General features: G+C 40.9%; 1 protein-coding gene across 6 annotated transcripts in view; it reads right to left on the bottom strand.

Annotated features, from left to right (window-relative positions):
• Nucleotides 1-12,377, bottom strand: part of LOC124596296 (transmembrane protein 94) — a 493,514-nt gene that overhangs the window by 74,165 nt on the left and 406,972 nt on the right. For all 6 annotated transcript variants that reach the window (XM_047135396.1, XM_047135395.1, XM_047135394.1 and 3 more), the window contains one exon: nt 4,757-4,931. In XM_047135396.1, the coding sequence (XP_046991352.1) occupies nt 4,757-4,931 (175 nt within the window). The remainder of the gene's footprint in view (nt 1-4,756; nt 4,932-12,377) is intronic.

The raw sequence follows: 12,377 nt of genomic DNA, 5'->3' as shown, positions 1-12,377 counted from the left end.
AGATCACATGTTGTATTGTATAGGTAATTAAATTGTTCAGAGATAAAAACATTGGCATTAACAGTATATAACAGACCAGCTTTTATACAAGGCAGCATATGAGATATTGATAAATGAATTGTAACGTGTAATTTGATAACGTCATATGTGCCACACAGCGACAGTACCTGTTTGCACAAGGGGGGAATTGGTTTAATGCATAGACTGAAGTTGTGGCTATGCCCAGGTAAAAAGTGAATTGTAGTGAGCAGGAGGGGTCAGCAGAGTGAAATAAAAGAGGCAAGTGGATAACCTATGGAGGAGGTGGGAGTTACAATGCAACACAAGTTTTCCCTCGGCAATGACACTAACAATGGTCAACGTCAATTTCCTGTCTTCTCATAGTCACAACTACAAAACCTGTCAAAGTTGTTGCAGTTTTAATAATGCATAATTTTGACAAAATACATAAATTCACTCAAAACCATCATGCTAAGAAATATTGTGAAGTGTCCAACAAAAGGTACCAATTACATTTTATAATGTAAATGGATAGATAAAAAATCTACTCACCAAATGGCAATAGGGGAAAACACACACAAAAGGATTTACAAGCTTTCGGACTCAGTGGCTCCTTCTTCTGGCAGAAGAAGATAAGAGTTATGCCATACATATTTCTTGAGCTGATCAAAGATGTATTTTGACAGTTTGAAAGGCATCAGAAAATAACAATGCTCTATATGAAAACTAAGAATTAAGTCAGTAAAATAAATTCCAAAACACACACACACACACACACACACACACACACACACACACACATACACACACACACACAGCCATATCAATATCAGATTTTATTATCTTACTTATCAAAAATTTAGATATAAAATGTTTTAAGTTATAAAATAAATGTTTCTATAAAACGGCAAGGAACAAACAATGATGTCATTCAAAAGTGGTGCAAGCTATGAAATTTCTGTCACTAACACCATGTAAAGCACAAAAACCTAAATCAAACCTACATCTACATCTACATCTATACTCCGCGAGCCACCTTACGGTGTGTGGCGGAGGGTACTTATTGTACCACTATCTGATCCCCCCTTCCCTGTTCCATTCGCGAATTGTGCGTGGGAAGAACGACTGCTTGTAAGTCTCCGTATTTGCTCTAATTTCTCGGATCTTTTCGTTGTGATCATTACGCGAGATATATGTGGGCGGTAGTAATATGTTGCCCATCTCTTCCCGGAATGTGCTCTCTCGTAATTTCGATAATAAACCTCTCCGTATTGCGTAACGCCTTTCTTGAAGTGTCCGCCACTGGAGCTTCTTCAGCATCTCCGTAACGCTCTCGCGCTGACTAAATGTCCCCATGACGAATCGCGCTGCTTTTCGCTGGATCATGTCTATCTCTTCTATTAATCCAACCTGGTAAGGGTCCCATACTGATGAGCAATACTCAAGAATCGGACGAACAAGCGTTTTGTAAGCTACTTCTTTCATCGATGAGTCACATTTTCTTAGAATTCTTCCTATGAATCTCAACCTGGCGCCTGCTTTTCCCACTATTTGTTTTATGTGATCATTCCACTTCAGATCGCTCCGGATAGTAACTCCTAAGTATTTTACGGTCGTTACCGCTTCCAATGATTTACCACCTATGGCATAATCGTACTGGAATGGATTTCTGCCCCTATGTATGCGCATTATATTACATTTATCTACGTTTAGGGAAAGCTGCCAGCTGTCGCACCATGCATTAATCCTCTGCAGGTCCTCCTGGAGTACGTACGAGTCTTCTGATGTTGCTACTTTCTTGTAGACAACCGTGTCATCTGCAAATAGCCTCACGGAGCTACCGATGCTGTCAACTAAGTCATTTATGTATATTGTAAACAATAAAGGTCCTATCACGCTTCCCTGCGGTACTCCCGAAATTACCTCTACATCTGCAGATTTTGAACCGTTAAGAATGACATGTTGTGTTCTTTCTTCTAGGAAATCCTGAATCCAATCACAAACCTGGTCCGATATTCCGTAAGCTCGTATTTTTTTCACTAAACGTAAGTGCGGAACCGTATCAAATGCCTTCCTGAAGTCCAGGAATACGGCATCAATCTGCTCGCCAGTGTCTACGGCACTGTGAATTTCTTGGGCAAATAGGGCGAGCTGAGTTTCACATGATCTCTGTTTGCGGAATCCATGTTGGTTATGATGAAGGAGATTTGTATTATCTAAGAACGTCATAATACGAGAACACAAAACATGTTCCATTATTCTACAACAGATTGACGTAAGCGAAATAGGCCTATAATTATTCGCATCTGATTTATGACCCTTCTTGAAAATGGGAACGACCTGCGCTTTCTTCCAGTCGCTAGGTACTTTACGTTCTTCCAGCGATCTACGATAAATTGCTGATAGAAAGGGGGCAAGTTCTTTAGCATAATCATTGTAGAATCTTAAGGGTATCTCGTCTGGTCCGGATGCTTTTCCGCTACTAAGTGATAGCAGTTGTTTTTCAATTCCGATATCGTTTATTTCAATATTTTCCATTTTGGCGTCCGTGCGACGGCTGAAGTCAGGGACCGTGTTACGATTTTCCGCAGTGAAACAGTTTCGGAACACTGAATTCAGTATTTCTGCCTTTCTTCGGTCGTCCTCTGTTTCGGTGCCATCGTGGTCAACGAGTGACTGAATAGGGGATTTAGATCCGCTTACCGATTTTACATATGACCAAAACTTTTTAGGGTTCTTGTTTAGATTGTTTGCCAATGTTTTATGTTCGAATTCGTTGAATGCTTCTCTCATTGCTCTCTTTACGCTCTTTTTCGCTTCGTTCAGCTTTTCCTTATCAGCTATGATTCGACTACTCTTAAACCTATGATGAAGCTTTCTTTGTTTCCGTAGTACCTTTCGTACATGATTGTTATACCACGGTGGATCTTTCCCCTCGCTTTGGACCTTAGTCGGTACGAACTTATCTAAGGCGTACTGGACGATGTTTCTGAATTTTTTCCATTTTTGTTCCACATCCTCTTCCTCAGAAATGAACGTTTGATGGTGGTCACTCAGATATTCTGCGATTTGTGCCCTATCACTCTTGTTAAGCAAATATATTTTCCTTCCTTTCTTGGCATTTCTTATTACACTTGTAGTCATTGATGCAACCACTGACTTATGATCACTGATACCCTCTTCTACATTCACGGAGTCGAAAAGTTCCGGTCTATTTGTTGCTATGAGGTCTAAAACGTTAGCTTCACGAGTTGGTTCTCTAACTATCTGCTCGAAGTAATTCTCGGACAAGGCAGTCAGGATAATGTCACAAGAGTCTCTGTCCCTGGCTCCAGTTCTGATTGTGTGACTATCCCATTCTATACCTGGTAGATTGAAGTCTCCCCCTATTACAATAGTATGATCACGAAACTTCTTCACGACATTCTGCAGGTTCTCTCTGAGGCGCTCAACTACTACGGTTGCTGATGCAGGTGGTCTATAGAAGCATCCGACTATCATATCTGGCCCACCTTTGATATTTAACTTAACCCAGATTATTTCACATTCGCATTCGCTAATAACTTCACTGGATATTATTGAATTCTTTACTGCTATAAATACTCCTCCACCATTGGCGTTTATCCTATCCTTGCGGTATATATTCCATTCTGTGTCTAGGATTTCGTTACTGTTCACTTCCGGTTTTAACCAACTTTCCGTTCCTAATACTATATGCGCACTATTTCCTTCAATAAGAGATACTAATTCAGGAACCTTGCCCTGGATACTCCTGCAGTTTACCAATATTACGTTAACTTTTCCTGTTTTTGGTCTCTGAGGACGGACGTTCTTTATCAACGATGATAATGTCCTCTCTGGTAAGCCGTCAGGTATTTTATCGTTTCGCCCAAGGGGGGGTCCCTCTAACCTAAAAAACCCCCGTGTGCACGCCACACGTACTCTGCTACCCTAGTAGCTGCTTCCGGTGTGTAGTGCACGCCTGACCTGTCTATGAGTAGTGTAATTACAAAGCATGTTTTTATTGTCATAAGCATTTCTCAAACATTGATGCCTTCCATCTATTTTTATAGTCTTAATGACACCTAATATGGGCACAATGATTTGTGAGGCATCAGAATGACTGGTGTAATCTTTCTCCACTATTTCATAATTTCAACTGTATAATCATTTTCAAGTCTATGGTGCAACTAACCTGCCAAAGAAAACATATTTGGGTTACAGTAAAAATCAACAATGGTCAAATAATGTTGAAATGCAGTTGGGTAGATGACTCTAAAACAAACAACATGACACTTCCCCATGAAAGGCAACGGTCCCAAGTCCGAGTCTCGGTCCGGCACACAGTTTTAATCTGCCAGGAAGTTTCTTAACATGACATCAAGTTTCTTGAACAGCTGTGGTGTATTATACCACTTACAAGTATAATAATGTACTTAGGAAATAAAAGATAAATATGAAAGAGAGTGCCATGTGCAGACACTTGTACAATTGAGTTCTTGACTACATCATGATGTTCAGGTATTCAGATTTGGTAGTAGTTTGAGACACTGTTTTTGGGTAATATGTAGGGAAATCTCTGTAAAATTTAGAAAATTTCATGAGCTACAAGTATATGCTCGTAGAACATCAGCATTTTGCTGGACCTTAAATTCTGCAAGTTTATCTTGAAACCTGCCATGGTTTTGTGAATAATTTTCATTCGTGTAGACTACGGCTGCAACACTGATAAATCTTACCTAACCAGTATCCTTACCTCCAATATTAAGTGAAAGATGGAGACTGGATCCTCCCTATGGAAGGTAATTGAGCAAGCAATTGAATTGAGCATACGATTTAACTCCACAGGAGAAACTCCTTGAGCTGCTTTTGTAGGCATAAATGCAGGTATTTTCTGGCAGACCTGAGGGTACAGAGGCTCCACAGCGAAACTAGAAAAGAAAATATCAATTCAGCATATAAACAGCGAAAGTAAACTGAGATAAAGATATATTATATAGTTTTACATTGTAATTTGATTACTTGAGGTAATACAATTTGCTGTTTTGGAATTGGAATATTTGAAGTCAACTATCTTTCATGATACTATTTCTTTTTAATTTATTGTAGACTACATTTCATATTTTTATTGGTGTCCACCAGGAAATGTACATTTACTGATTGACATTACAGAAAAATGATACCCTGAAGGAATGGTTATACCTCAGAGAGGTTTCTTTCACACATTATACATAGCAAATTATCATTAACCCAGGGCTATCCTTCTATATACAGATTGTCCTGAAATTCAGTTTCTCTAGCCTATCTTATACAGCCTCCAGTAGTCTTTTGTAAATGTAATTATAGATGTCTCGGAGACAACTACACGAGGTAATGGACCATTCCACATCCACCTGTTACTGGTCATGAGATGTCACTGATAGCGAAGTTCAGGCCAGGCACCATGTCATCATGCTCCACACATACTCAAACGAGAAAAAGTTTGATGTAAATAAACATCTGAGATAGCATATGACAGCATAAGATGTGTGTATAAGGTCACTGTCTTGCTGACGACAATCTCTCTCTTGCATATGTACGACAACAATATACTAAACGATGTTCCTGATTTGTCTTGCCCTGTTCAGTGTTGATGAAGACTGACACCTTCAGCTGTAGTCCAGTTGGTAGCTAACATTTTTTCTGATGGTCTTAGCTGACACTCTGGGTACAACACTGGTGCTAATTCATGCTGCAATCTCCATGCAACCAGTAATGGTTCCTCATCTGATGAAGCAGTCCAGGCATGAATTTGCACATCACTGCCATCTGGAACCATACTCACTTCTGGAAGCATACTCACTTCCGTGCAAACTGCTAACCATTCAGCTGATGCCTAACATCCTATGTGTTGGCAAATCTTAATAAAGTTGAACTAGTCTCCTTCAAGTCTAACTGAAATTCAGTTAACTGCACAAACTGTTTTTGCTGATACCATACAGGCACACCTGCAATATCTATTAACATAGTGTGCCACTTTAAGCAAGAGATCATTCTTTCAGTTAGTCAAATACAGCTGTTATGTGCTCACTATTTTCATGCACAATGTGTGGTTCCTATTCCATAAATACAACACATGATTCTGATACCGCTTTCATTTCCCTCATTTATTGTTCCATGGAAATACGGTGTTTCTATTGTACAGTGGGGGGCATTACTGAGTGGATGTAATATTATAAAAAATTAATTTTTTATATTTCAACTGATGTTCGCCAGTGCCTTCTGCCTGGTGGCTAGTGACAGCTCGTAAGTCACGTTGCATTATACTGTACAGAACAACTTCGAAACTCACGTGTTGAACCATCAGCAGCTAAACTCATGTGTTGCTGACGAGGTAACGCTACTGAACCATATGTCCACAATTTGGCTGTCCAATAGGGAGGTTTGGAGGTGGTCATGTGGAAATGGAGCCGTGGCCAGCTGCCGGGAGCGGACACACCCAGGTAGATGCTCTCCTCTCCTGCTCTCTTGGGCAACAGCCCATTCAGTTTCAACGGCTTCTCTAGGCCAGCCTTCAACTACTTTTTACTGAAATAAACAATCATGTCTATCAAAAAATGTTTAACTTCGTCACCTCAACGGGTGCCTACTGCTTTCCATTCCTCACCAACCCTGACACATTAACATATGGTGCCAGCAGTGGGATCGCTCACCATTAGGCCCGTCTTATCAACCTAACTGAAGTTCAGCAAGCCATATCCAATGAAGCTGCCAGTAGTACTTCGCACTTGACATGCCAGGTGTGACATGCAATAACAAGAGCACACATTCGTGGTTCGCCACGCAGCCTTCCGCAGTTTCAGCGTTCTCTCCTAAGAGCTGCCGCAGTGAATGCCAGGCCACTTGTGTGGCCAGGCGCCTAGCCGCGCCACACAGCCAGCTGCTGCCCCTGCCGTTCCCAGACAGTCTGGTGGTACGCCACGCCGTGGGTAGCCATCTTCCACGCTGCTCTGATGCAGCACGGTGGCATGTTCCGGCCGCATGCTGCCATCCAGGGAATGCGCATGTTCCAGCTGACTAGCTGAGGCACGTTGCACAGCCGTCGACACTGCCGACCATCATCATCTTCGTTACTGTTTCCTGCCGCCATCGTCCAACGGGATGCAGTCATCGACAACCCACCACTGCCCCAACTACAGCTTCTGTAAGTTCATTAATCAATTTTTTCTTCGCAACCACCTCCGCCTTGCTGCCATCTATTCCGTCATCTTGTCGAGTGTAGGCCCCCTTTTTTTTTTTTGTGCTCTGTCGAGTGTAGGCCCTTTTTTTTGGTGCTCTAACTGTAAAGTTTTCGGCGAGCACTAGGTGTCCTAATATTGTAACCATGCCTCAAACCCATAGTACCGCCAGTGGCAAAGGGAATCCCCCACCCACGGAAATACCAGACCCAGTAGCTGCCCTTCAAGTATAAGTTGATAAATTAATGCTGAGAAAGACAAACTAAGTGCATCAGTAACACACCATGCTGCACTGCAAATGACGGTTGCAACCACCTTAAGTCGCACAGTACCCCAGCCATCCATTGTAACTTTGGCTAACAGTTTCCCTGCAGTCAATTTCAATCTGACGTTTTCCGGGAAACCTAACAAACAAATAAATTCCTTTCTACAAACTGTCTGAAATGAAGGCCACACTTACACTTGGCCAAACAATTTCCTATTAAATGACTCCGCCTTAAATTGTCAGGTGACGCCCGTAAATATATCGAATCAGTTCACACCCTTAGCAACACCACCTCTTTTGCCACATTAGAGGCAGGGTTAAGAGAGGTAATTGGATGGGCGTGACGCCAGCTATTAAAGGGACAAATTGTCCACCCTCCACCAGAAGCAAGGGGAGGATGTAGAGACATTTGCTGACTGAATCCGTACAGTGGCTTGCCGCACTTACACACTGGGTTCGGATTCTACCCATAACGAGGTGTTAATTAAGCAGGGGAAGCATGCTCAAATGATGTATTTATGCATGGAATCGACCCGTATGTTGGAGGAGAGGTAAAAATAGCATCACCCGCCTCATTGCATGATGCCACATAACTCGCAATGATGCGAGAGGAGGTAGAGTATTTTATTGCCAGTTTGGTGCACCCAAATGAACAATAGCATCTAAGTTTTAAATATGAGCAGACATGCCAATGCTGCCGAAGGGAGGTAATACTGCCGTGCACCTTATTGTTCTCGGTGTGGGACCATAGGGCATAAGAGTAGAAACTACAAGCAGAATCCACGAAACGGGGGCCCCTCGCACAATCAGCAGAGGGAACAAGTCACCAACAATTCACCATGACCCCAAAATCGCCCAGGAAACGGTCGAGGAGGTAAGTCACACTGCCTGACAATGCCCCCTGCAAAATTCACACACTCAGTCCATCATGGTGTCGTAAATGAGGCAGCGAATATCCTCCTCAACAGCAAAGTTTGAGGAAAAGTTGTAAGAGTTCTTGTCAACACTGGAGCGCAAACCAGTGTACTATTCATAGGACATGCAGATAGACAAGTGTTAAAACTGCCCTGTTACCACATTAGCGGTTTGGGTGAAGAAATAATCATACCTGCTGGGTGTTGCCAAAATAGGGAAAGTTAATATACATAGTGCAGCTACAAGAAAAGAAAAGCTTTCAGATATAGTATTGGTCTCTAAGGTTAGTAAACTGCAAGAGAAGCTAAGCTTTCACATATAATGTTGATCTTTTTTGTGAGCTTTACGCTTTAAGATACATCACACAAATGTGCCAATAAAATGTTTAATACCATCTCTGATCTGGGCTCGAAATTCTTCCAAATGGATTGTCATCAAAGAGCTGATTTCTAATGAGATTCAAACGCTCTGTGATTTAAGAAATTCATCGTACATTCTCGCACATAATTCATCTTGCGTAAAAGGAAATTTACTTTGAAAATACCGCTTTTCAAACCACAATTCGCAATTTTTCCCGCAATCTGTTAGAAATAGATTTGTTCCATCAGTTGCTAGAGAGCAGCAGATAAGAGGCGTCACCACACTTGCGCGACGACGTAGCAAGCCTGTATGTGTAAAACATTAAAAGATCTTACATTATGTCATAAAATAAACAAGACATCAGAGGATACTCCAAAAGCATCGGAATTTCGTGAACTATACTGAAATGAATAATTCCGCTTAAGGTACACATTCATATGTCCAGATTGCCAAAGAAGTAGGTCTCAACCTGATGCTCTTCAGTGTGGTTTTCAGGATGTTAAATTTTCTTGGAGTACTAGTACTGTATTTTCTCTTGTTGAGTTCTTTATTATGGCATAATGTCATACGTGCCAGAAATGTAAATGTGCATTTGAAACGCAACGAACGGTTGAAACTAACCAATAGTGTGGTAAACACTTCGTTTCAAACAAATTGGCTGCCTCAGCAGAAAAGATAGCAAAGCGATAAAAGTAACTTCATTATTCTGCAAGGCGATTAATGCTTGGCTGTCATTAAGGTGGAAATAAAATAAAATCTGAAACTAACAACATATTTTAGCCTTCTGTAATTACGTGAATGTATTTTAATTCACTTGATAGCTTCCAGCCATAGAAATCAATTTGACGTGAGAGCAGTAAACGAAGAGGAAACAGAAAAATTACTAAATGTAAACACGGATCACGTGGAGACTAACGATCCCCCCCGTCCACCACTATAGCTCAGACTCCTCTGCGCATCAACCCTGGATCTACGATATTTCGAACCGAGGCAATAGTAGATGGTGGTGTGGTTTCTCGATCTGCTAGATAAAAGAAAACAGGCCTTTCTAATATTGCAGGAATTTTAACGCACACCAAATAAGTGAGACTGTTTTAGTAATAATGGTCATTTTTATAATACGACAGAATATAATTCATGAAGTATCAATAACAAAAATTTTCTGTCAAAATTTCATTTTCTTAGATACATCGAGAAGATAATACGTAATCTTTCTTACTTGTTATTCTGTTAGTCGCTTATTTCCACTCTGGTAGTCTGAATCTATGGACTTCGCTAGTAATTAAAACAACGCTGATCATTCGCATACCCAAACTATCTCATTCGCATACCCAATCAATCACATAAACAGCAGTTGGTATTCACCTGTTCGGCTTTATTCCGCTCAACTCATATAGCCCCATCCCTTTTTGTCTGCAGGAAAGTTTACTTCTAGATGCGACGAGGATTCCCTGGCAGAGACATCAACGTACACTATGCACACATTCAAAAATCAATTTATGATTCATTCAGAAATCAACTGAGAATGTGTTCAAAAATTTTCAAAAACCAACACGGATGTGTTTCAAAATCATTTGAATAATGGATAGACCAATGTGCACTAGATGCTAGGCGCTTGGTGACAAGGTTTTCTTCCTCAAGAATATGAATTTGTGCCCCAAAATTTCCGCCCGGTTCAGATAGGCCTACCACAGTTGCTGCTTACACAGCCAACAGCGACATTTTTGTATCCAGAAGCTGGAGAAGGTACTACTCATATGCGATTCAACTGCGCATACACTTGAGCCTGCTCTTAACTGCTTAAATGAATGTAATGTAAACAGTTGTGAAATCACGCTCATCAGAGGTGACTCATTGTTACAAAGCATTACATAGTCTCCCTAAAGCTTTTCACACATTCTGGATTTTGCTGCTGGCAGACGCTTGTATGAACTCTGTGTTTTTTTTTCCCCTATATGGTGCATTTCCTTTGCAATTTAAGTTTTATTCTCTCGTTCATGTTTTGTTGTTGCAGTGTTATTCTCCAGTAGCGGGATACAGTAATATCCTTTGTTAGAGTATCGGTTCTTGTTGTTGTTGTTGTTGTGGTCTTAAGTCCTGAGACTGGTTTGATGCAGCTCTCCATACTACCCTATCCTGTGCAAGCTTCTTCATCTCCCAGTACTTACTGCAACCCACATCCTTCTGAATCTGCTTAGTGTATTCATCTCTTGGTCTCCCTCTATGATTTTTACCCTCCACGCTGCCCTCCAATGATAAATTTGTGATCCCTTGATGCCTCAGAACATGTTCTACTAACCGGTCCCTTCTTTTTGTCAAGTTGTGCCGCATACTCCTCTTCTCCCCAATTCTATTCAATACTCCATCATTAGTTATGTGATCTACCCATCTAATCTTCAGCATTCTTCTGTAGTACCACATTTTGAAAGCTTCTATTCTCTTCTTATCCAAACTATTTATCGTCCATGTTTCACTTCCATACATGGCTACACTCCATACAAATACTTTCAGAAACGACTTCCTGACACTTAAATCTATACTCGATGTCAACAAATTTCTCTTCTTCAGAAACACTTTCCTTGCCATTGCCAGTCTACATTTTATATCTTCACTATTTCGACCATCATCAGTTATTTTGCTCCCCAAATAGCAAAACTCCTTTGCTACTTTAAGTGTCTCATTTCCTAATCTAATTCCCTCAGCATCACCTGACTTAATTCGACTACATTCCATTATCCTCATTTTGCTTTTGTTGATGTTCATCTTATATCCTCTTTTCAAGACACTGTCCATTCCGTTCAATTGCTCTTCCAAGTTCTTTGCTGTCTCTGATAGAATTACAATGTCATCGGCGAACCTCAAAGTTTTTATTTCTTCTCCATGGATTTTAATACCTACTCCGAATTTTTCTCTTGTTTCCTTTACTGCTTGCTCAATATACAGATTGAATAACATCAGGGAGAGGCTACAACCCTGTCTCAATCCCTTCCCAACCACTACTTCCCTTTCATGCCCCTCAACTCTTATAACTGCCATCTGCTTTCTGTACAAATTGTAAATAGCCTTTCGCTCCCTGTATTTTACCCCTGCCACCTTTAGAATGTGAAAAAGAGTATTCCAGTCAACATTGTCAAAAGCTTTCTCTAAGTCTACAAATGCTAGAAACGTAGGTTTGCCTTTCCTTAATCTTTCTTCTAAGACAAGTCATAGGATCAGTATTGCCTCACGTGTTCCAATATTTCTACGGAATCCAAACTGATCTTCCCCGAGGTCGGCTTCTACTAGTTTTTCGATTCGTCTGTAAAGAATTCGTGTTAGTATTTTGCAGGCGTGACTTATTAAACTGATAGTTCGATAATTTTCACATCTGTCAACACCTGCTTTCTTTGGGATTGGAATTATTATATTCTTCTTGAAGTCTGAGGGTATTTCGCCTGTCTCGTACATCTTGCTCACCAGATGGTAGAGTTGTGTCAGGACTGGCTCTCCTTAAGGCCATCAGTAGTTCTAATGGAATGTTGTCTACTCCCGGGGCCTTGTTTCGACTCAGGTCTTTCAGTGCTCTGTCAAACTCTTCACACAGTATCGTATCTCCCATTTCATCTTCATCTACATCCTAT

Source organism: Schistocerca americana, chromosome 2 (genome assembly GCF_021461395.2).
Source record: "Schistocerca americana isolate TAMUIC-IGC-003095 chromosome 2, iqSchAmer2.1, whole genome shotgun sequence".
Classification (NCBI taxonomy): Eukaryota; Metazoa; Arthropoda; class Insecta; order Orthoptera; family Acrididae; genus Schistocerca; species Schistocerca americana.
The sequence above is the reverse complement of the archived record's forward strand: the minus strand, read 5'-3'. Positions and strand labels throughout refer to the sequence as shown.